Source organism: Narcine bancroftii, chromosome 2 (genome assembly GCF_036971445.1).
Source record: "Narcine bancroftii isolate sNarBan1 chromosome 2, sNarBan1.hap1, whole genome shotgun sequence".
NCBI classification, from domain to species: Eukaryota; Metazoa; Chordata; class Chondrichthyes; order Torpediniformes; family Narcinidae; genus Narcine; species Narcine bancroftii.
The window spans coordinates 332,090,495-332,116,562 of NC_091470.1; the positions used below are offsets into that span (position 1 = coordinate 332,090,495).

General features: G+C 40.2%; 1 protein-coding gene across 1 annotated transcript in view; it reads right to left on the reverse strand.

Annotated features, from left to right (window-relative positions):
• Positions 1-26,068, reverse strand: part of setd2 (SET domain containing 2, histone lysine methyltransferase) — a 138,067-nt gene that overhangs the window by 89,558 nt on the left and 22,441 nt on the right. Inside the window, exon 3 of the mRNA XM_069922090.1 lies at positions 4,584-4,599. Coding sequence (XP_069778191.1) covers positions 4,584-4,599 — 16 coding nt within the window. The remainder of the gene's footprint in view (positions 1-4,583; positions 4,600-26,068) is intronic.

The following is a 26,068-nucleotide window of genomic DNA, read 5'->3' on the forward strand; positions in this document are numbered from 1 at the left end:
GGTCAATATTGTGTGACCTTTGTGGTTTTATTTTTCTGCTTTAACATTGTACAGGACTGGTCACTTCAGAGAGCATTGAAAAAGCAATGAGGGCAAATTCACAGATTTTCAGGTCAGTTTATAATAACTAGCTTCCAAATGGAAAATAGATTATTTTTGCATCACTTTGACATCATCTTTAAACCTGCTGAAAAAAGGATGCACCACTGTGTCGGGCAAACTAATCTCTACTTCAGAGGCCAAACTTTATTTCTCAGATACATCTTCATATTCTCTTTAGACCATATCCCATCAGCAAACATCAGGTTATTGCCGGTCAAAGTCACAGACCTCATTTCCTCGGTAAGCTTTCCATCCCTCTAGTCTCTGAATTCCACAGAGCCCCTCCACTTCTTCCTCAAACAGAAAGAAGTCCAGACAGTTCCAGCCCACCAACACAATCACTAAGTCAAACTCATTTGCACATTGAGCAACTGGTACTGAGTTGAAAATATTATGACCTCATCTGCCAATTTTCATCCTAGAACTATTGAACATTACAGTACAGAAACAGGCCCTTTTGCTCTTCTCGTCTGTGCCAAACTTTTTCTGCCTAGTCCCAATGTCTTGCACCTAGTCTATAGCCTTCCATACCCCTTCCATCCATGTATCTGTCCAAATTCTTCTTAAATGTTAAAATTGAGCCTGCATTCACCATTTTAGCTGGCAGCTCACTCCACACTCCCACTATTCTCTGTGTGAAGAAGTTCTCTCTCATGTTCCCCCTAAGCTTTTCTCCTTTCACCCTTAACCCATGTCCTCTAGTTTGTATCTCACTTATCCTGAGTGAAAAGGCCTACCTGCATTTACTCTGTCTATTCTCCTCATAATTTTAAATACCTTCATCAAACCTCCTCTCATTCTTCTACAATCCAGGGAATAAAGTCCTAACCTTTTTAACCTTATCCTGAAACTAGGCAACATCCTAGTAAATCTTCTCTGTTCTCTTTCTATCTTATTGATATATTTCTGGTAGTTAGTTGACCAAAACTCCACAAAATACTCCAAATTTAGCCTCACCAATATCTTATGCAGTACAACTTTACCTTAACATCCCAACTCCTAATCTCAGTACTTTGATTTATGATGGCCAAGATGCCAAAAGGTCTCTTTACAACCCTATCTACCTGTGACACCAATTTCAGGGAATTATGTATTTATATTCCCAGATCCCTCTGTTCTACCGCACTCCTCAGCGCCCTAACATTTACTGTATATGTCCTTTCTTGGTTTGCCTTTCAAAATGCAACATCTTACACTTGTTTGTTATATATATTAACGATCTGGAAATAGGGTTGGAGAATTGGATAAGCAAGTTTGCAAATGATACAAAGATTGGTGGTGTTGTGGACAGTGAGGAAGATTACCGTAGATTAAAAGGTGATTTGGGAAGGCTGGAGGTGTGGGCTGAGAAATGGCTGATGGAATTTAATACAGATAAGTGTGAGGTGTTACATTTTGGAAAGGCAAATCTAAATAGGTCATATGCACTAAATGGTAGGCTATTGAGATGTGCAGAGCAACAAAGGGATTTAGGAGTGATGGTAAATAGTACCCTCAAGGCTGATACTCAGGTAGATGGTGTGGTGAAGAAGGCATTTGGAATGTTGGCTTTCATAAATCGGAGTATTGAATTCAAGAGTAGGGAGGTTATGATGAAATTGTACAAGGCATTGGTGAGGCCAAATTTGGAGTACTGCGTACAGTTTTGGCCACCAAATTATAGGAAAGATATAAACAAAATAGAGAGAGTGCAGAGAAGGTTCACGAGAATGTTGACAGGATTTCAAGGTTTGAGTTACAGGGAAAGGTTGTGCAGACTGGGGCTTTTTTCTCTGGAGCGTAGAAGATTGAGAGGGGACTTGATCGAGGTGTTTAAGATTTTAAAAGGGACAGACAGAGTAAACGTGGATAGGCTTTTTCAATTAAGAGTGGGGGAGATTCAAACTAGAGGGCATGGTTTAAGATTGAAGGGGGAAAATTATAAGGGGAACATGAGGGGAAATTTCTTTACGCAAAGGGTGGTAGGGATGTGGAATGAACTTCCGATAGACATGATCGAGGCGGGATTATTGGTTACATTTAAGGAAAGACTGGATAGTTACATGGATAGGAGAGGACTGGAGGGGTATGGACCGGGTGCTGGTCAGTGGGACTAGGAGGGTGGGGATTTGTTACGGCATGGACTAGTAGGGCTGAACTGGCCTGTTCTGTGCTGTAAGTGGTTATATGGTTAAATGCCATCTGCCACTTTTCAGCCCATTTTTCCAGCTGGCATAGATCCCTCTGCAACCTTTGAAAGCCTTCCTCACTATCCACAACACCTCCAATCTTTGTATCATCTGCAAACTTGCTGTTCCAATTTACCACAGTACCATCCAGATCACTGATATAGATGATAAAGAACAGTGGTCCCAGCATCGATCCCTGAGGCACACCACTTGTCACAGGCCTCCAGACTGAGAAGCAATTATCTACCTCCACTCACTGGCTTCTCCATATAGCCAATGTCAAATCCAGTTTACTACCTCACCATGAATATCCAGTGTCTGAACCATCCTGACTAACCTCAAGGTTTTACTAAAGTCCAAAAAGACAACAGCCACAGCCTTTCCTTCTTCAACTTTCCTGGTAACGTACTCAAAAAAATTCTATCAGATTGGTTAAACATGACCTCCTACTCACAAAGCCATGTTGACTATCCCTAATCAGTCCTTAACTATCCAAATACATGTATATCTGAATCTTAGAACACCTCCCAATAATTTACTTACAACTGGTGTCAGGCTCGCAGGCCTATAACCTCCTTTAACCTGTATGTGCTCCATCTTTGAAACTTTCCTTCCCTTTCTGGATCTCTGTCCCTGCTCAGGGGATAGGTTGGAACAAACATCCATTACAAGCCCACAGATTCCCATACTTAATTATTCAAGATGATACTTTTCATCCTGCTTCCTGCAAAGATTCTAATCCATTATCCCAGTTTCTTCATCTCTATAATGTCTGCTACAATGAACATATTTCCCACACTGGTCCATCTTTTATATATTTACGCTCCTGAACCATAGGCTCTCCTATGGAATTTGTTGACAAGTTCCTTGATTGCATCTCATCTATTTCCCTCACTTGTGCTCTCACCTCCTCCATTCCCGATGGAGCAAAGTTTCTCTTTCTTCACTTTACACCTACCAGTCCGTTAATTCAATGTATTATTCCTGCAAGTTTCACCTCCTTCAATGAGATTCTCCCACCAGACACATCTTTCCTTTCACCTGCAGTATTCCAAAGGAGCTGCTCCATTCACTTAAGCCTAGTACCTTCTATCATCCCCATCAACCAATTTCCTTCTCTCAGTCGTTTCCTGTGCAATTACAAGAGATACAATACCTGTCTTTTTACTCTTTTTTTTTCCCCCCCCATCATCCAGTAGGTCAAATAGTCCTTCCAGATAAAGCAGTCATTCTCTTGCATGTCTACTTCAGAGCACTGCATTGTGCTTACTATGTGGTCTCTTCTGCATTGGAAAAACCAAATGCAGGTTGTGTGGATGCTTTGCAGAGCACGTGTTTAGTCTGCAGGGGTGATTCAGATTCCTACTGCCTTCCACTCTAATTCTATATTCCACTTCCATACCAACTCCATTTTGTTTGTGGACTCCTGCAATGCTAATAACATGGCCTTGCGTGAGTTTGAGGCACAACACCTCATCTTTATTTGAGCCACAATGCATCCTCCAAACTCCTTACTAATTATATGTCTGCCAAGTTGACATGTTTGTCCAGGGGCTCTTATACCTCCAAACCAAGACCACCCGTAAATTGGAGAAGCAACACCTAATTTTCTGACTGAGCACTCTCAACTGGATGGCATTAATATCCACTTCTCTGGTTTCTGCTAGCCTACTCCCCATCCCTTTGTCTTTTTCCCTCCAGCTCTCCACTTCCTTCCTTTTCCATTCACAGCCACCCCCCCCTCCTCGTTTGCCCTCTCTCCCTTATCTACCTATTGCCTCCTGCATGAGGGTCTGTGCTCCTGCCCCTCACCCCCACCATTTTGTTCAGACACCTGCCTATATTTTACTCATAGCTTGATAAAGGGCTCAAGCCTGAAATGTTGATTATGTATCTTTATCTCTCCTATATAAAGTACACTGTTTGACTTGAGTTTCTCCAACATTGTGTTTTTCCTTCAACCATGGTGTTTGCAGACTCTTGTATTTAACTCCTTTCTGACTAATACAATCCAAGATATCTTGCTCCCTCTGTTTGTGATAGAAGTGGCCAGTTCAACATAGATCATCCGAGAGGATGATGAAACTCAGGAATTATCAATGGGAGATTAGGAAATGACAGATTTTGAACAAACATTAAAAAACAGGTTCACTGTGGCAGACATTAAAAGTAGCTCAACAATAATAGGATATTAAGGGCAAGATGAAAGGAGGGACTAAAAGGTAGTAGGCAAACTAAAGGCTGACAAATTGAATAGGTTACAATTCTCATTCAAGGATTAGGTTAAAATTAAGCAAAAATTTAAATCCTTACTGCATTCTCGTCTTCTCTGTTGCCGATAACAATGATGAAACAAGCCATGAAAAGAAAAGCACATGGTTAGAAACTTATTCCATTACATTCAAAACAAAGAATACGAAACAGAGAAACAATTTCATTGCATTACACAAATTCTCCGAAGGCATGACTTTCCCCAGTTAGGTCCCACAGAAAGCATAGCATCGTCCGATGGCTTTAAGGATATGGTAATGTTGTAGTATTATAGTACATAACTCAGATGATTCACTATTATCCTTTAGGGAAGAAAATCTTTCCTGCCTTTCCTGCTTGACTCCTGTCCATAACACTCTAGTCTTTTCTTAACAGACTTGAAGAGCGGCTGAGCAAACTACTCAGAAGCCAGCAAATTGTAAATACTACTCACCACCATAACAGAAATTGAGAAGGACAATAAAATATGCCTTTTGCACATTACAGGGTTTAAAAAAAAATTCACAGGGTAATCCTGGGTCACACAACCATGATGAGCATCTTGCATGATTCCCAGTCATGGTTAAAGAAGCTAGTGCTTTTTAAAAAAAAAATCTTGAAAACTATGGCCGTCTGTGCCCAAGATGGTAGAGCCCATGCTTGGCAGTGGACCATGAGAGATCAGGGATTCCAGGTACAGGCAGATTGACACAGAGCACCAGAGCTGGAGAACACTGCTGCTAAAAAGAAGCCTGGAAGATTACTCTTCAGCAAAGATGACCACAGTAGAAGTCAGCGAGGGGCTCAGCGACTGAAAGATCCATACAGGCTGCAGGCTGCTGGAGGTTGACTTGTGAGAATCAGGTATTAGGATCGGGTTTCAAGAGGCACCAGAGGACAAGGACTCTCAAAGGGGCTTCCGGCATTAAAAGCTTCCTAATTTATCAGAGGCTTAGCTCTGGGAGCTCGGGTTTCCCAATGTATTGAACAGGAGGTTGCATGGCTGCAGGAGGGCTGAAGGCAAATCCACAGATATTCAGTGCCTCTGGAGGGTCCCTCTTTTGCTTCTCTTTCTCATTGTTGGAGCGTTGCACAATGCTAATTGCATTTGTGTGCATCTTTACACCAGGAAAAAGTTAACAAATGTTGTGATTATTACTTTATGTATTATTACATGACAATAAAAGGTTGATATTTTCCTCCCCAATCATTCCCACAGATGTAATTTCACCTCAAGAACGATGCCACAGACCTCCACCCCTAAAATGATAAGACAAAATGACTTGATCCAGTGTGTACAAGTAGATGACACATTTTTCTTGTTTATTTTCATTGTGTGATGACATTGTTTAATGGTTTTATTGTATTGTATATGTTCAATGTTCATTGGTTTTGGAGGGGGGTGGGAAGGTAGGGGGGGAAAAAAAGGGGAGAAAATGCCACTGTGTATATTTAAGAGGGAAATGTTTGAATGTACTTTGGTTGATATGATTCACAGTGTGAAAAAAAAAGAACAATGCCTCATATGCCAGGCTGCTGTTTACTGACTTCAGCTCAGCGTTCAACATGATCATACCTCCGAGGCTGGTGGATAAACTGTTCTCACTAGGACTCAACACCCTTTTCTGCAACTGGATCTGGACTTCTTCAAAAAAACCAGTCAGTAAAATTTCAAGTCCCATCACGTTGACCACTGGCACACCTTGGCACACTTCTGTTCACACTGCTAACCCATGACCGTGCTGCCAGATTCAGTTTAAACAGAATCATCAAGTTATACAACAAAGGCAACAATGATGTATCGACTTATAGAGAGGAGGTTGCGAGGCTCGTCAAGTGGTGCAAGAACAAGAACGCAAATCTCATGGTGGAAAAAATGAAGTAGATGATTGCAGAGGGAGATGAAGGTGTGGAGGAAATTTTATGAAGATGACAATGCCACTAACATAATTGACACCAAATCTGTGAAAGAAAGTTTGTGCCAACATTGATACTAAGATAGCTGGCAAACAGCCAGTTTTAATACAGCATCTTTCAGTGAGACATTATTTAGAAGGTAAGCCTTAACACTGGTTATTAAGTTGTAGCCTGAACTGTAGTCAAGGATTATTGATACTTTCTCTTTCATGCAAGATAAAAACGAAGATTTTAATACAAAAAATATAAAGGTCTTAATGTAGTTCTCACAAGTTTATCCAATAATGTAACCCATTGTGCTCTCTGTAATTTCCAACAAAGCTGGTTGGTTTCTGTATAAATATAAATGCTTTCAGAAGTAAATTTCAGAGTCGGATAGGAGTGGAGATTGCTGCTTACTCTCACAATATATCATGTGAAATAAAGTCTGTGAAACAATACTCAAGGTTTCTGATCAATTAATTTCGCTGTCAGAAGATCACCACTCTCCACTGCACATGGATAGCACAAAGTCATGGAGGACCTATCCTGAGCCCACAACACCTCTTCATTGATTAGGAAAGTGCAGTCGCTCATAACTTCCTGAAGAGGTCCCCATCTTGTCTTCATTTTACAGGAGCACAATTGAGAATGTCCTGTCTGGCTGCATCATTGGATGTTAAAGTAGCTGCCAAGCATTTGGACCGGAAATCAATACAATCATTGAAATGACAGAGAAGATCACAGTCTCCCTTCCCTATATTGACAACATTCACCGGGAGCATTGCTTAAATAGGGCTCAAAGAATAATTGAGGATTGCTATCATCCATCACACAGTATCTCTTACCTACTACCATCAGGAAGGAGGTACAAGAGCATCAAAATCAGTATTGCCAGGCTGGAAAATAACTTCTTCCCACAGGCTGTGCAATTGATGAATGATATCCTGTAACTCGAGGTCTCTTATTAATGAAATTGAGCAAATTATTTCAGAATATCTGTACATATTTATTTTATATTTCAATGTATGAGTGTGTGCACACTGCGGTCCAGAGAAACACTGTTTCATCTGGCTCTTTATGTAGTCAGATAATAAACTTGAATCTTGACCCCTCTCTTCACTGTCTATTCATCATTTTTACCAACAGATGTCACTGAAGAGACTACAGTTTAATCAGTGAAGTTTCAGTTAATTGTGAAAAGAGCCAAAGAGTGGGAGCTTTTCCAGGCACTAGCTGCACAATGGGGTTTTTTGCCAAGTCATTGTGGAAATCTGGACACAAAAAGAAATTGAAAGAATTTACAACATGGTATCTACTAGCTTAATTTTACACTGGATGTTCAATTTCCCCAATACAACATCCAGTATGAAGATCATCTTAGGGATCTTTTGATTCCAAACAAATGAATTAGAAGTAGGAGGACAATAGGCCCCTGCAGGCTTTTCCACTACTTTGTAAGTTCATGGCTGACCTGAATGCAAGAGCAGCATGTATATTCCCTCAATTCAAGCCATCTCATACACCAAACATGGTCTCACTAGTGCCCAATATAACAGAAGCATGCTCTTGTCACTTTTGCATTGAATTCCACTAGCATTAAGTAATAACATTTTGAAACTTAACTAATTAATTCCATTAACTGCACACAAACATTTTGCAATTATGCATTAGAACACACAGATCTCTACATCTGAGAACTTTGCAACTTCTCACCATTTAAATATTTAAAATAACATTCTTGCCAAACAGATAATCTTATATTTTTCCACGTTATCTTCCATCCACAGCAATATGCTGCTTTCTACACCATGAACTTTTATTTTCTGCAATGATCTTATGAAATTCCTTCTGGAAACATCCAATGATTTATCTTTATCTACAACACATTTTTTCAAATTAGTCAATCTTGGTTTGATTTTTCTTGTCATAAATTTATTATTAAAGGCAAAATTAACAAGCATAGGGACCCATGGTTTTTGAAGAATATTAGGGATTTGGTTAAGAAAATAGATGTTTAGCAGATATAAGCAACAAAGAACAATTGATTTACTATAGGAGTATAAAACATACAAGAAAAAAAAACACCAGAGTATTGCATAAACAGTGCACAAATAATTACTGAGGACCCTTTTCCATCCATCACACAGTATCTTTGACCCATGACCATCTGGGATTACAGAAGCATCAAAATCATGATTGCCAGGCTGGTTAATAGCTTCTTCCCGTAGGCTGTGTGATTGAAGAATGGCATCTTCTGAGCGAGTCAATTATTGCAAAATATTTATATCTATTTTACATTATATCCTAATGTAGTGTGATTATTATGTGCTGTGTATTGTGTGTGTTTATATTCAGGATGACACCAGAACCTAAATTATTGAATAGACATACAAAATGTAGATCTTTAAAAATAAATCTTGTCCTAAAGTTAATAATCAATTATTCAAATGGATGCCAATAAGGTATAAAGACATTCATGATTTAAAATTAATTAAACAAAATATCCAGCCTGGTGCTGCAGAATATACTCAACGCTACGATTTTACTCAGTCATAAAGGGAAAAAAGGTCGTGCTGTGGCAAAGAAAATGAAGAATCTATTTTTTTTATGATGTTAATTGAATGCTAAAAATTAGCCAGATCATCAGGGATAACTCACCTTTTCTTGTAACCAGTTTCAGGGGAATTTTGATGTCCATCTGAGAAAACATATCCACAAGACTTCTCGTCTCATTCCAAAGTGGTAATTGACAACCAAGATTCCTTTAGTGCTCTATTTGAGGGTTGGGTTTGTATTTCTTTTTGTTCTCGTCCTTGGAGTGGGACATGCAACCAGAAGCCTCTGGCTCAAAGGCAAGTGTTACCAACAGGCTACAATATCCATATTTACAGATAAATTCAGAAAACAAACCGGCTTCGTTGTTCAAGAGTTGAAGCTGCTAAGTCAGCTTTAAAGTGAAAATGATAGTAAAATTAATGCGGTTTTGATATTTTTGGTGATTATTTCATAATATTCGATAGCAGAATCATTCATTGAAATATAAAATGAAACCTTCATGATCAAATTCAGATAAATTAAATAAAATCTAATTGGAAATTTATCTCATAACAAGAGCTCATTCAAAAATACTGCACATTAGAGACCTTGAATATTCCACTGTAATGTTTTTTGTTCCAACTATAAGAGATTAAAAAATCAAATGGATATATAATGTATGGATGTACAGTGCCCACCATAATGTTTGGGACAAAAACATTTTTTCTTTTATTTGCTTCTATGCTCCACAGTTTTAAATTTGTAATCAAACAATTCTTCTTCTTTCTTCTTCTTTGGCTTGGCTTCGTGGACGAAGATTTATGGAGGGGGTAAATGTCCACGTCAGCTGCAGGCTCGTTTGTGGCTGACAAGTCCGATGCGGGACAGGCAGACACGGTTGCAGCGGTTGCAGGGGAAAATTGGTTGGTTGGGGTTGGGTGTTGGGTTTTTCCTCCTTTGCCTTTTGTCAGTGAGGTGGGCTCTGCGGTTTTCTTCAAAGGAGGTTGCTGCCCGCCAAACTGTGAGGCGCCAAGATGCACGGTTTGAGGCGATATCAGTCCACTGGCGGTGGTCAATGTGGCAGGCACCAAGAGATTTCTTTAGGCAGTCCTTGTACCTTTTCTTTGGTGCACCTCTGTCACGGTGGCCAGTGGAGAGCTCGCCATATAACATGATCTTGGGAAGGCGATGGTCCTCCATTCTGGAGACGTGACCCACCCAGCGCAGCTGGATCTTCAGGAGCATGGACTCGATGCTGTCGACCTCTGCCATCTCGAGTACTTCGACGTTAGGGATGAAAGCACTCCAATGAATGCTGAGGATGGAGCGGAGACAACGCTGGTGGAAGCGTTCTAGGAGCCATAGGTGATGCCGGTAGAGGACCCATGATTCGGAGCCGAACAGGAGTGTGGGTATGACAACGGCTCTGTATACGCTTATCTTTGTGAGGTTTTTCAGTTGGTTGTTTTTCCAGACTCTTTTGTGTAGCTTGACGTCCTGTTTTGCGGAAACTGCCAAAATGTTTGGCCTGGAAGTCAGCCTGAAGAAAACTGAGGTCCTCCATCAGCCAGCTCCTCACCATGACTACCAGCCCCCCCACATCTCCATCGGGCACACAAAACTCAAAACGGTCAACCAGTTTACCTATCTCGGCTGCACCATTTCATCAGATGCAAGGATCGACAACGAGATAGACAACAGACTCGCCAATCAAACAATTAACATGTGATTAAAGTGCGCATTCCAGATTTAATTAGAAGTTATTTGTATAGAGTTTGGTGTGACCATGTAGAAATTACAGCATTTTTTATACATAGTCCCCTCATTTTAGGGCACCATAATGTTTAGGACATTTGGCTTCACAGGTGTTTGTGATTACTCAGGTATGTTTAATTACTTCATAGGTGCAGGTATAAGATAGCTACGCTTGCTTCTAAGCATTTGATCACCTTTAGAATTTGTAGTTGCCATTTTTCAATACGAGGACCAGAGCTGTGCCAATGAAAGTCAAAGAAGCCATTATGAGTCTGAAAACAAGAATAAAACAGCAAGAGACATCGCTCAAATAATACCAAAAACCAACTGTTTGGAACATCATTAAGAAAGAATGTACTGGTGAGCTCAGTAATCACAAAGGGCCAAGGTAGACCTCCACTGTTGATGACAGAAGAATTCTCATAATAAAGAAAAATCCTCAAGCGCCTGTTCGACAGATCAGAAACACTCTTCAGGAGGTAGGTGTGAATGTGGGCCAATGACTACTGCCCGCAGAAGACTTCAGGAACAGAAATACAGAGGTTACAATGCCAGTTGCAAACCACTAGTTAACCAGAAACAGGATGGCCAGATTACAGTTTGCCAAGAAGTATTTCAAAGAATCTGCAGAATTCTGGAAAATGTCTTGGGGACAGATGAGACCAAATGAACCTGCATCAGAGTGATGGCAAGAGCAAATTGTGAAGGTGTAAAGGAATTGCCCAAAATCCAAAGCATACCACCATATAGAGAGAGTGCAGAGAAGGTCCATGAGAATGTTGACAGGATTTCAGGGTCTGAGTTACAGGGAAAGGTTGTGCAGACTGGGGCTTTTTTCTCTGGAGCGTAGAAGATTGAGAGGGGACTTGATAGAGGTGTTTAAGATTTTAAAAGGGACAGACAGAGTAAATGTGGATAGGCTTTTTCAATTTAGAAAGGGGGAGATTCAAACTAGAGGACATGGTTTAAGATTGAAGGGGGAAAATTATAAGGGGAACATGAGGGGAAATTTCTTTACGCAGAGGGTGGTGGGGATGTGGAATGAGCTTCCGGCAGACGTGGTCGAGGCGGGATCATTGGTTACATTTAAGGAAAGACTGGATCGTTACATGGACAGGAGGGGACTAGAGGGGTATGGACCAGGTCCTGGTCAGTGGTACTAGGAGGGTGGGGATTTGCTACGGCATGGACTAGTAGGGCCGAACTGGCCTGTTCTGTGCTGTAAGTGGTTATATGGTTATATCTGTGAAACATGGTGGTGGGGGCGTTCTGGCCTGGGCAGCCACAGGTACTGGTGCACTGATCTTCATTGATGATGTAAATGCTGATGGCTGTAACATAATTAATTCTGAAGTGCATAGAAACCTCTTATCTGCTCAAGTTCGAGCGAATGTCTCCAAACCCATTGGACAACACTTCATCCTATGCCAAGACAATGATCCCAAACAAACTACTGAAGCAACAAAGAAGTTTTTCAAAGCTAAAAACTGGGAAATTCTTGAGCCAGTTTCATTCTCCAAGACAGTCACCAAACCTATATCCAATTGAGCATGCCTTCCACATGCTGAAGAAAAAACTTAATGGGACAAGTTCCTGAAACAAGCAGGAGTTGAAGATGGCTCCAATCAAGGCCTGGCAGCACATCACGAGAGAAGATGCTCAGCTCAGCACCATGTCTACAAATCAAAGACTTCAAGCAGTCATTGCATGCAAAGAATATGCATTAAAGTATTAAATATGGCTACTTTAATATACATACCATTGCTATATCCCAAATATTATGGTACCCTGAAATGAGGGGATGATGTCTATAAAAGGTTGTAATTTCTATAAGGTTAAACCAAAATGTATACAAATACACTTTAATAAAACCTGGAATGTGCACTTTAATCACATTTGAATTGTTTGATTACAAATTTAAAACTGTGGAGCACAGGGTCAAATAAATAAAGTGTATTTATCCCCGAAAATTATGGAGGGGACTGTATTTCTTTAAAGAAGGTAGATTTGCCGTTTTGTTTTAATCTCAGTGAGTGGCTGTTGTTCGTGATTTTTGCATGCATGCGTGTGGAAGAACGTGAATGAAGAGTAGAGATAGGCAAGGTGAATCATCATTAGTTGATTACACAACTGATTATAAAACTAAAATTGATTACTTAAAGTTCTGTTTTGGTAAAGTATTGAGGGATTGCTATAGTATAGCTTTTCCGATATTCCATTGAACTGACACAAGAATAGGCTTGATTATAAAGATGTAACCCTATCCACCAACCAAGGTTGAAAGTGGTATTCAAGCAGACTTGAAATTGAGCAATGGCCTCCAGAGATCTGACAAAACATACCCATTTACTATATCTCTGCACCTAGATCATTTCAATTATGAAAGTAAGCTATAAATGGACCCCAAGACTATTGAAAGAGATTTTAATCTTCCTAACATTATGTCTGATTCTTTCCAAACTTAGACAATGGTTAATGGACATTATGTCTTTTCTATGGGTGGGTGGAAAGTCCTCTTTCCATTTAAGCCATATTCCTCTTCTAGCCAGTAATGTAGAAAATGCTAAGGCCTGTTTTTGGTTAGACTTTAAATATATGTTTACATCACTGGAGAAGCCAAACATTGCAATCAACAGACATGGTTCTAGGTCGATCCCAAAAATGTTTTGAAAATAGCTGTCCAATATCCTGCTAAATTGATAATATGTTTTGGTTTTTGTCCCAAGGAGGCGCAATGTCATGCAATGCATTGATATCTGGGTAGATTCGAGTGAGCCTAACTTTAAAAAAATGTACTCTATGCACAACTTTAAATGGAACCAAACAGTGCCTAGTACATAGAGATTAATCATGGATAAGGGCCAAAAATGAAATTCAATCTTCTGAAATAGACATATTAAGATAATTCTCCATTCAGTTTTGATCCTAATTAGAGACTTTTAAAATTAAATATACAAGGCAAATATTATAATTTTATGTACAAATTGTAAATCAAAAAGTGTGTCTATGAAATTCAAATCCAGAAGATAGATATGGAAATACTCAAAGTTTAGAATGAATGTTTAATTTGATAATATTTTTAAAAAGTATCTGCTTTGCAGATTAAATGTCATTGTCAATAGTTGTAAAGGTGCAAAATTTTGTTGGATAAAAAGATAGTTAAAAGTTTTAATTCCTCGACGATTCCATTTTTCATAGCTTGCATCTAAAATGGCGGGTTGGAATAAATGATTGAGGAGAATAGTTGATCTTTCACTATTTTAAAAGGATAATTAGAATAAAGAGAAAGTGGGACTTTTCGTGATAATATTTTGCTCATGCAGATTAAGTTTATATCCTGAAAATTTACTCAAGCATGTAAGTAAAGCATTATCTTTGGTATGGATACCTCTGGAGTGGACACAAAAAGTAAAAGGTTATCTGCATATATGTTCAACAGGTCCTCTAAACAAGCTTCGAAAATCTTCATTTGCTTGTATAGCAACAGCTGTAAAACTACTAAATCAAAAAGCAAAGGGCTCAGGGGGAAACCCTGTCTTGTTCCTTGTAATTAAAAAAAAACTGATTGCTGAGAATTAGTATGAATTGATGCTTTTATAGACGCATATAAAAGTTTTATCAATTGAATAAAATCTGGTCCAAAATTAAATTTTACTAAAGTGGCAAATAGGTGTTCCTATTCATTAGGGTGAATAAGAGAATATTATAAGAATATCTATTTTTAATAAACCCCATTTAGTCTAAATTTATTATTCCTGGTAAAATATTCTCTAATCTATGTGCTAAAATTTTTGATAAAATTTTCATGTCCACAGTGAGTAAAGAAATCAGTCTGTAGGACGCACACTTATCAGGATCTTCCCCTTTTAAAAAAAAACAGAAATGGTAGCCTCACTAAAAGAAGTAGGTAACTTCTTTTCTCAGTTGCACAATAAGTTATTCAGAGAATAATTTTTAAAACTTCACTGGAAATCCATCTGGACCCTGATTGTACAGAGGATATTGCTTTTTGCAGTTCTTCTTGTGAAATTGGAGCATCCAAACTTTGTTGATTTTTCTGGGATATCATCAGTATATCCAAATAATCTAAAAAAAAATCATTCAGGAGATCATATTCATTTTTAAATTCAGAAGAGTAAAGTTTAAAATAGAAATCTCTAAAGATATAATTTACTTTAGAGTGGTTATTGTACCATCAGGGAGATGAAATCCTATTAATTTGCTTTCTAAAATCAAAATAGATTTCTCTTCATGGATAAAAAATTGACTCTTAGTTCTCAATATTGAGTGAAAAGTTGATCAAATTTGGTTTTGATTTCAGTTCTCTTCTTAAATAACTCCAGGTCTCTACTTTGGGCAAATTGTAGGTCAATCTGTTTAAATCGGATTGATCAAATCCATTCTTTCTATCTTGGTCTTTGTAGTTTTATTTAATCAGACTAAAACAATACTCTCTGGATGATCACCACTTTCTCTAACAATGATAGGCTGTATTAATTTGATTAAAATGAATATTTTACCAACATTTTTATATTTATTTCAATCATTACCAATTTTTATTTCTAAGTCTTTCTTTGACACATTGGAATAATCTACTATGTCATATATATATATGCAAGGAAAGAAACCAGTAATAAATAAAAGTTATCTTAAGAACACAAGAAATGACAGAGGACTGTCATTACCCAATTTTAGATTTTATTATTGGGTAATGAACATAAGGAACATGTTATTGTTCTTACAGTTTGATAATAGAGATGACTGCCCCAATTGGATGGAAACAGAATTGAAATCCCTTAAGAATACTTCCTTCCGGGCAGTATTAGGCTCACCTTTAACCCTCCCCTCCACATCCCAAAGTTAACAGAGAATTTAATAATGAGACATAGATTAAATATTTGGAATCAATTTAGGAAAATTTCTGGAATTATGGGATTTATATTTACTATTAGATATCTTAATGATAGAAAAATTGAAGAAAGATTTGAATCAGGTTACCCCTTTGTGTCCTCTTTTTCTAGGACAGTGTGCTATTTCTAGATAGGAAAAGAGCAGGAGTAAGTTCTGCCATTGACAGGATCGGGACAGATCTTTCTCCCGATATTGTTTTCTTGTAAGACAATTCCCTGCAACACGGCCATTTGGGGAATGGAAATTTGCATTACAGAATTCACAAATCAGTACCATAAAATTTTAAGATATGGGAAAAAAATTCACTCTCATGGGATTTATGTGAGGAAAAAATGAACATTAAAAGTACTCTCCCCTCCCCCCCCCCCACCAACTTGCATTTCTTAATGCAGAGATGGCTTCATATTAATGGAAAATTGTGATATGAATTGTTCTATCAGAATGCAATATCCCTGTAACACACAGGTTGCCTGTGTTAACTCAACATTCCTAAAAGCTAAAACATATCGATCTCTGTTGAATATGCTTATTGACTGAACCTCAATAACTCTCCTGGATAGAAAATTCCAAAGATTCATGACAATCTAGGAGAAGAAATTTCCTCTAATTTCATCTTGAATGATACCTTAATGTTCCATGTACCCAAGCCAGTGGAAGCACCATCCCTGTATTCCCAACAAAAGAATTTGTATTTTTTCTTATGAATCAATTATGGCCCCACTCTATTCAATATCTCCTATGAGGCCAATGCTGTATCGTCATGATTTGAATGGTAGAGCAGACTCGATGTGCTGAATGGCCCTGTTTGATGGTGTTATGATAATTCATCCCTAGGTTAAAGGGGTGGGGAGAATCTAATCTGTTGAAGCTGTATTGTACTCTCTGCAGTGCAGTTATTCTTCCTTAGGTAGGGGGACCAAGCATGAACCCAACATTTCAGATGCATTCTCCGAACATGCAACAATCTAAGACTCAATATATTTGATGTCTCAACATCCACAGAATGCTGGAGGTAGAGTTCCAAAGATTCAGCATACTCAATCTTAAATCGTCAATACTTAAATCAAATTGATACCCTTCAACCCTAAGTTTTGCAATCAGGGAAAATAAGTGTATGGTATCATCCTTCATGTTTTAACACAATTTTTACTGCTTCAATGAGATCACTTCTCATTATTCTAAACTTCAGTAAGTACTGGTCCATTTTAGAACATAGCGTAGTACAGGCCCTTCAGCCCACAATGTTGTGACAACCTATAGCAACCTACTCCACAACAATCTATTTTTTATCTTACCTCACATGCATAACCTTCTATAATTTCCTTGCAGACATATGACAATCTAAGTTTTGAATGTTCCCATTGTACCAGTCTCTCCACCACCCCGGCAAAGCATTCCAGGCATTCATCATTCTCTAAGTAAAAAACGAAACTCTGACATCTCCCCTGAACTTTTCTCCACTCAGCTTAAACTGATGTCCTGTGGTATTTGCTATTGTTGCCCCAGGTACAAGGTGCCTCTCATCCTTTGTCGCTCCAAAGAGAAAAGCTTTAGTTCTGTCAACCTTACTTCATGACACGTTCGCCAATCCTGGCAGCATCCAGGTAAATCTCTGCACCTTCTCCAAAGCATCTACATCCTCCCTCTAACGAAGTGACCAGAAATGAATGCAATGTTCAAAGTGTGGTCTAACAAGTGCTTTAGAGAGCTATGACACTACCTCATTGCTCTTAACTCAATTCCTGGACTAACGAAGATTAACAAACCAAACACCTTTTTAACCACTGTTTCAATTTGCATGGCAACTTTGACAGATCTAGAGATCTGGACCCCAAGATATCTCTGTCCCTCCACACTGCTAAGAATTCTGCTATTAACCATATACTTCGCTTTCATGTTCAACCTTTGAAAGAGCATTACTTCATATTTATGTGGATTGAACCCTATCTGCCACCTCTCTGCTTCCTGACTAGATCTATGACAACTTTCCCCACAGTCCATAACACCTCCAGCCTATGTATTATCTGTAAACGTATTGACCCACCCCTCCACTTCTTCAAGTCATTTATAAAAATCACATCATTAGTCACTGACCTCCAAGCAGAAAACCCTCCATTCAATATTATTCTCTGCTATCTGCAGGCAAGCCAATTCAGAATCCAAGCAGCCAAGGATCTTTGGATCCCATGTTTCATGACTTTCTGAAAGAGCCTACCATCTGGGACTTTATTCAATAGTTCCTTGCAAGACAACTCCCAAATCCAGGAATCAATCGAGCATATCTTTGCTGCAATCACTTGAAGGCAAATGTTTTCTTACTTTTATACAAAGACTATAAAATGGCGACTCTCCCACAGCTTGGTTTTCAAGGATAATTGGGGATCTGATTCAGAAAAAGAGAGGGGTATAGCAGGTATAGGCAAGATAGAACAAATGAGGTACTTGTGGTGTGTCAAAATGGAAGAAAAAACTTAAGAAATAAATCAGGAAGGCCAAAAAAAATACACGAAATTGCTTTAGCAGACAATGTAAAGGAAAATCTTAAGGGTTTCTATAGGTATATTAAGAGCAAAAGGATAGTAAGGAACAAAATTAGTCTGCTTGAAGATCAGAGTGGTTAGCTTTGTATGGAGCCAAAAGAGATGGGAAGATCGTAAATGTATTTTTTTCTCTATTAGTATTCACTCAGGGAACAGGCACAGAGCCATGGGAACTAAGGAAAACAAGCAGCGAGGTCAAAAAATCTATACAGATTATAGAAGAGGAATTACTTGCTGTATTAAAGCAAATAAGGGTGGATACATCCCCAGGGCCTGACAAGATATTCCCTTGGACCTTGAGGGAGGCTAGTGTAGAAACTGCAGGGGCTCTGGCAGAAATATTTAAAACATCCTTAGCCATGGGTCTGGTGCTGGAGGATTGGAAGGTAACTCACATCATTTTGTTGTTTAGAAAAAGGTTCCGAAAGTAACTCTGGAAATTATAGGCCAATGACCCTGACATCAGTTGTAAGTAAATTATTGGAAGGGATTTTAAGAGATCAGATATACAATCATTTGGATGGCCAGAAACTGATTAGGGATAGTCAACATGGCTTTGTGCGTGGTAAGTCGTGTTTAACTAATCTTTTAGAGATTTTCGAGGTGGTTACCAGGAAAGTTGACGAAGGAAAGACTATGGATGTTGTCTACATGGACATCAGTAAGGACAATGACAAGGTCCCACATGGGAGGTTAGTCAGGAAGCTTCAGACACTAGGTATGCATGGTGAAGTAATGAACTGGATTCAACAATGGATGGACGGAAGAAGCCAGAGAGTAGTGGTGGATGATGGTTTCCTCAGACTGTTGACCTGTTACTTGTGGTGTGCCTCAGGAATCAGTGATGGGAGCATTGTTGTTGTCTTGTATATCAATAATCTGGATGATAATGTGGTAAATTGGATCAGAAAGTTTGCAAATGACACTAAGATTGGAGGCATTGTGGACAGCGAAGGAGGTTTTCAAAACTTGCAGAGGAATCTGGACCAGTTGGAAAAATGGGCTGAAAAGTGTCAAATGGAATTGAATGCAGACAAATGTGTTGCATTTTGCAAGGACAAACCAGAAAGGACATTCATGGTGAAAGGAGTGGGGTACAATAGAAGGATCTGGAAATACAAATACATAATTCCCTGAAAGTGGTGTCACAGGTAGATAGGGTTGTAAAGAGATCTTTTGGCATTTTGGCCATCATAAATCAAAGTACTGAGTATAGGGGTTGGGATGTTATGGTAAAGTTGTACAAGACATTGGTGAGGGAAAGTTTGGAGTATTGTGTAGTTTTGGTCACCGAACTACAGAAAAGATATTAATTAGAAAGAATGCAGAGAAGATTTACTAGGATATTGCCCGGACTTCAGGAACTGAGGTACAGGAAAAGGTTAAACAGGTTAGGACTTTATTTCCTGATGCATAGAAGAATGAGGGGAGATTTGATAGAGGTATTTAAAATTATAAGGGGGATAGATTGAGTAAACGTAGATAGGCTTTTTTCACTGAGTGAGATACGAACCAAAGGACATGGGTTAAGAGTGAAAGGGAAAACGTTTAGGTCAGTGGGACTAGGCAAAAAAAATTTACCATAGACTAGAAGGGCTTAAGGGGCCTGTTTCTGTGCTGTAGTGTTCTACGGTTCTAGCTGCTATGGATAGCATGGCACAGACACAGGGTTTTACAGCCCTGTTGCCACGCCGACAACCCCGTACAAGTTTTAAATGGGCTGATAAAGGCATTGGTAGTCTTTTTTTAAAAAACATTAACGAACCCATGGACTTTTGTGCCCCTTCTTGGTAGCAAACCAGTGTTTGTGGATTCCTGGGGATCAGGGGACTGGCACAGGGCATCAGCATGGGTAAACAACTCCCTACCCCCCCCCACACCCTGCTGAGAATGCAAAGCCTGCGAGAAGACTCTACAGGGAAGGTGACAGTGGCAGTTGACCAGCAAGGTGCTCAGTGGATGAAGGACTCAACACTTTGCAGGCTGCTGGAGACTGGATCATGGGAATAAAGTATTGGATTGTAAATCATGAAGATGTCAATGTCGAGAAGCACTCCCACGGTAGCTTGGTTGTTAGCAGCAGTTCAGGTTCATTGCCGGAATGAACAGAACGTCCAGTTGCAGAGGATGTGAGAGTGCAGGAGATGAATCCATGGATGCTCAATACAAGAAGCGAATCCATGGACACTTGATGTATCTGAAGGGATTCACTTTCTCTTCTTTCTCTTATTGGTGGGAGTGCCAAGCTAGTGGTGCCTCGGTGTGCCTTTACAGCAAGGAAAAATTGACAAATTTTGTAAATTTATTAATTTTTTAAAACCAAAATAGACTTTATTCACATTAAATAATTTACAAAAGGAAAACCGTTCAAAGTCTCTTCCCACTCTTAGTTTTTTTATTCATAAATTTCCATCACTATTTATTGTTACATTCATTTCCATTACCACCATTTCCACCACTGTGGCATCTTGTCGTTACTCCCTCCTCTGTTATTCATCTTAGCTCATCAAAGCCTGGTAATGGAAGGACTCTAGACCAGGGTTTCTCAAACTTTTTCTTTTCACTCACATACCACCTTCAGTAATCCCTATGCCAAAGGTGCTCTGTGATAAGTAAGAGTTTACTGAAGGTGGCATGTGAGTGGAAAGAAAAAGTTTGAAAACCACTGTTTTAATCATACTTAATTGACTTGTTATGTGCACGGTTTCATAACTTCAAAGAAAGTGGGTCAATGAAAACTTTTCTCAAGCAAAATATTACAGTGTAGCGGCAGTTACGATGAAAGAGATTCACAGCCACCATGTTGGAGGTTCTCAACGACCATTTAATTCAAATCCCGTGCGCGTCCTTTAAGGGAAGTGTGAACTCCGTCCCCGTGTGCCTAAGGGCTAAAGCCACGAGGCAAGAAGGTCTCCTGACGGCGCCATCTTCTCGTGGCTGCCCCGCCACGTGGCAGTACAAGCAGGGCAGGTTCGCCACGAGAATGTGTGCCGCCACAATGGCAACAATTGGGTCAACAGCAGTGGTTCTCAACTTTTTTTTCCCTCAACTCACATACCACCGAAGTAATCCCTCGCTAATCACAGAGCACTTATGCATAGGAATTACTTCAGTGGTATGTGAGTGGAAAGAAAAAGTTTGTGAAACCCTGCCCTTCCCACACCACACCCTCACATTGGCTGCACCAAGCCTCAGTGCATCCCTCAACACATACTCCCCCAGCCTGGAATGTGCAGTCCGCAGTATTCCCGCACCGACATTTCCATGTGCTGAAAGATCAACAGGATTCAGGTAGATAAAAGTACATTCTTCACAGAGTTGATGGGTTATGTTCATCACAGTAAAAGAATCAACAAAACATTCTCAAAGCCCTGTAGTTTCATCAAGGTTTCCTTACTCTCATCACCCTTTCAGTAAAGCAACATTCCACTTGCTTTGTAGTTCTGATACTTGTGCAGATACCCAGAACTCTAAGCACGAACATTTATTAGCCTCAGATTATCCAAATAGTGCTGATTTTTAGCTGCTAACTTCTTGCCATTCATTTAACCTTCTTAAACCCCATCATAGTCTTTGTGTTCTCTTATCTGCATCACCCATTGTCAGAATATATTATAAGCAGTCCCTCCATCTGTCATTAATATAACCCAGGCTCAATCCTAATAATCTTCCAAACTTTATCAAGTTCTTTTGTTTTCTTTTAACCAATCCATTAACCAAAATGTCACTACTAAAACTTGAGTCCTTATCTCGTGCACTAACCTTTTACGTGGGACATAATGGCTTTTTAGTAATCTCTTTATTCTATGAGGCACTTCCCCAAAAAATACAAATAAATCGGTTATGATTACCCTTTCATGTAAGGATGGATAATGTCTGTTATCACTTCCTGCACAACGCACTCCAGCACTTCCCCCAAAACTAATGCGAGACTAAACTGGTCTCTTGTTCCCAGTTTTTCCTCTCTCCAGAATATTTATGTGCATTTGATTTGTTGCTTTCAAAACTGCTGAAACCATCCATAATCTAGGGAATTTCAGAAGTCTTTTTAAAAAAAATGGATCTCTTCCCATACTTTATATCCTTTTAAATATTGAGAACTGTACTATTCACAGTGCTCTTAGCTGTTATTCATGACAAGCTAAATGGAAATATTCTTTTCAATTCCCTTTAGAAGAAACTCCATCAATGTGCTTGTTCTTCTTCCTCCAAAGAAATGGCTTTCTGTGGAGCATTACATTTCCAGGTTGAGTCGATGGTGAAGAGGGCGAATGCAATGTTGGCATTCATTTCTAAAGGGATAGCACACAAGACAGGGATGTAATGTTGAAATTCTATAAAGCACTGGCAAGACCTCGCTTGGAATACTGTGTGCAATTTGGGGCATCGTAATTGAGAAAAGGCCTACTGGCATTGGAGAGGGCTCAGATTTACAATGATAGGTTAGTTTAGGAGGAATGATTATCAGCTCTTGGATTGTACTTTTTGGAGTACAGAAGGATGCCGAGGGGGGTGGAAAGAGAACCTCAGAGGCATTTTGAATGCTGAAAGGCCTGGACAGTGTAGGTGTCTCCCAGGACAAGAGGGGATAATTTTGGGATAAAACACCATCAATTTAAAACAAAGATGTGGAAAAATCTCTTTAGTCAGAGGATTGTGAGCCTGTGGAATTTGTTGCCACAGACGGCTGTGGAAGTGAAGTCATTGGGTGTATTTAAGGCAGAGATTGACAGGTATTTAATTATTCAGGGCATCAAAGGTTATGGGGAGAAAGCCAAGGAGTGGGGCTGAGTGGGAGGACAGATCAGCTCACAATTAGAATGGCAGAGCAGACTCGATGGGCCAATGGGTCTACTTCTGCTTCTATATCTTTTATTAACTGGCTCCCTTGTTTCCTCAACTACACGTCTGCACACCCTGTCGCTGTAAGGATTCCATTCTCTCAATTCTTGCATTTCCATCACATCTGCTCCCAGAACAAGGTCTTCCATGCCAGATCATGAGAGATGTATTCATTTTTTGTCTGGTGGACTATACTCCTTTCCCTCCCACTCTTCCTTTTTCACTTATCTTAATATAGGGGCATGCTTGAGGAAGGGCTCAGGCCAGAAATGTCATTAATATGTCTTTACCTCGTATGAACGCTGCGAGACCTGCTGAGTTTCTCCAGCATTTTTGTGATCTGCAGACCCTTGTTTCCATCACTCCTTTGTATAATTTAGACACATATCCCATAGAGTTCAAGATTCCATTTATTGTCATGTACATAAAATGTACAAAATAGTTTCCTTCGTATGTCCTGTAAAAGCCCTGTAAAGTTCATGGCCTGATTGTTCATTCTACCAAAACATGTATTTCCCAGTTACACTCAAATTAATGTCTTATTTTGTTGCTGTACCCATTTATTTATACCTATACCTTCAGTCTTTTTCTATTTGCATGGATTCTTGTCCCGTTAAATGCACCTCCAGATTTTAAAACTGTACTTCTAATTCAAATCAAAGTAGTCAATGCACCAAATCCTTCTCCCGGTGAGATTTATTAAATACAAGCTCGCAAGTAAGTACGCAGTTAGAAGTAGATATAATTTTTCTATGTAAAGTAATTCTGTATGTACCTCAGGGACATCCTGTATACTCGAGATGAATATACTGTCCACCCTTGGATCTATAATTTGGCCTCACATCAGCTTGTGCAGACAGAACCAGCCTGCAAAATGGCCGACGAACACGGCATCTTTGCAGAGGTGGAGGTAACCTCCACGTGGTGGGAAGACAGGGAATTCTGGTGGGAATGCTGGCAAACCTGGGGTCAGAGCTCGGATGAGACGGGGCCCTGACATCAGTGCCAGGGCTCATAGAAGCAGAGCTGCCAGTGTAATAAACCAGTCTTCAACTTCGACTCCTCGTGTGTATGCTTCCTTCCACACTCGTAGCACACACGCTACATTGGTGACCCCGACAGGTCCGACTGGCTTGATCCGAAGATGATGGATCAAGCGGAGCCAGCGACCATCCACACTGTCTCTCTTCAAGCTTCCGGCATTCTAGGCATCGCAGCTGTACGCATGGTTGGAACAAACCCAATGCTCAGTTCCAGTCTTGCCACAATACCGCCGACAACACCCTCTACTTCTATGTCATGAGTGCTCTCGATCAGGACACAGAGGCAAGGGTCATAGATTTCCTATGGAAGCCTCTAGACAGGGCAAATACATGGCCCAAAAAGAGCGACTAATCTGCACTTTTGGGCTTTTCCAGCGTGAGTATGCCACCCGACTGCTGCATATGAATGGATTGGGGGACAGGGCCCCATCCACCCTAATGAGCGAGATGCTCGCATTAACCGAGGGCCACTCCACGAGATGGCTGATACCACCTCAGAAACCTGCACCAGGGTACTTTTTGACACATAGGGTCCTGATTCAGGGTCCCGGAGCACCTCACCTAGGACAGGGGGGCACAATTCACCTCTGGACTCTGGTTGGCACTGGCAAACTTTCTGGGGATGCAGCTCCACCATACCATGGCACATCACCCGCAGGCCATTAGGCCTAATATTGGCCTGTAATTCCACAGGCACCTGAAGGGTCCCAACTGGGTGGATGAATCCGTACCACACCAAAAGAGGACTTCAATGCCTCGGCGGTGGAGATGGTCTATGGTGCACCTTTAATCATCCCCAGGGAGTTCCTGGCCCCTGATAAATACCCAGAAGATCCCACGACAAACCTGGAGAGCCTGCAGTGGAAGTTGGGATCCTTGGTCCAATGGCAACTCCCACTGCACAGCCAGCCCAAGCATAGTGTCCCGAAGGACCTAAAGACTTGAGGGGTGCACAAAGACCACCATTACAACAAGGGGGCCTACAAAGGTCATTAGAGGCAATGGTTCCACCTTTGTCCTCGACATAGGAAGTAAGGAGGAAACCTTTGCTGTCGACTGCCTGAAACTGGCATATCTGGACTGTAATGAGTCATCTCCACTCCGCCCCCGCGATGCAGGGGCAGGACACTGAATGCTACGGACAATGGTCCAGTTGCCAGTTCTGTGTTGTGCTCTGCACACAGAGACACTAACCAGACTGCAAAAATGGCTAATGAACGTGGCGACTGCGTGGACCTGGTGGGGGGGGGGGGGGGGGGGGGGGTGACACCAGGTGTCATCCCAGGTGACCTCTGCACAGCAGGAAGATGGGGAATACTGGCCAACCCAAGGTCAGTGCTCCGATGACGTGAGGCCCTGCCGTCAGCACGAGGGGCCCCACATAAGCAGAGCTGCCAGTGCAATAATCAGTCTTGGACTTCTCGTGTGTGTGTCTTCCTTCCACACTCATTGTACTGTGCACACTACATACAATCAATTTAGTTGACATATACGTCCACCCTTTTTATCAACGACCTAGTGTAAATGGTGTAATATTGCTGCAAAAAATTTACAGATTTCCTGAGACTGTACCTCCCTCCTCAGTAACCTGTCATTGAGGTCAAGGTACAGCAAAACCACCAGAATCCGGCCTCTATGGGGATTGTTATTAGCTGGATAAGTGAATTTGCCAGTTGTTTGAGATTGTGTTGCATGGATTGGCAAATTGACTGCTAGGGAGCATCAAGTTTAAACTTTCATATTTTTTACATTCATTTTCCACAAATTTTTGACAGTTGCTTGAATTCTGGATAATGAGGATTTTACTGTATTAAGTTGATTATTTTGTAAGCTGAGATGACACACTGAAATCACATCTGTGCCTTGACCTGTTAAAAGTTACAGATTCTCTTTTCAAAGGATATTAGTGAGTTGGTATTCAATGCCAATTAGCTGCTCTCTATAAGAACCAAAGTTTTTTAAAGAGAAAAACTAGAGTTTTAGTATGGGGACTCTTTGCAGGATTCACTCAACAGGACATAGA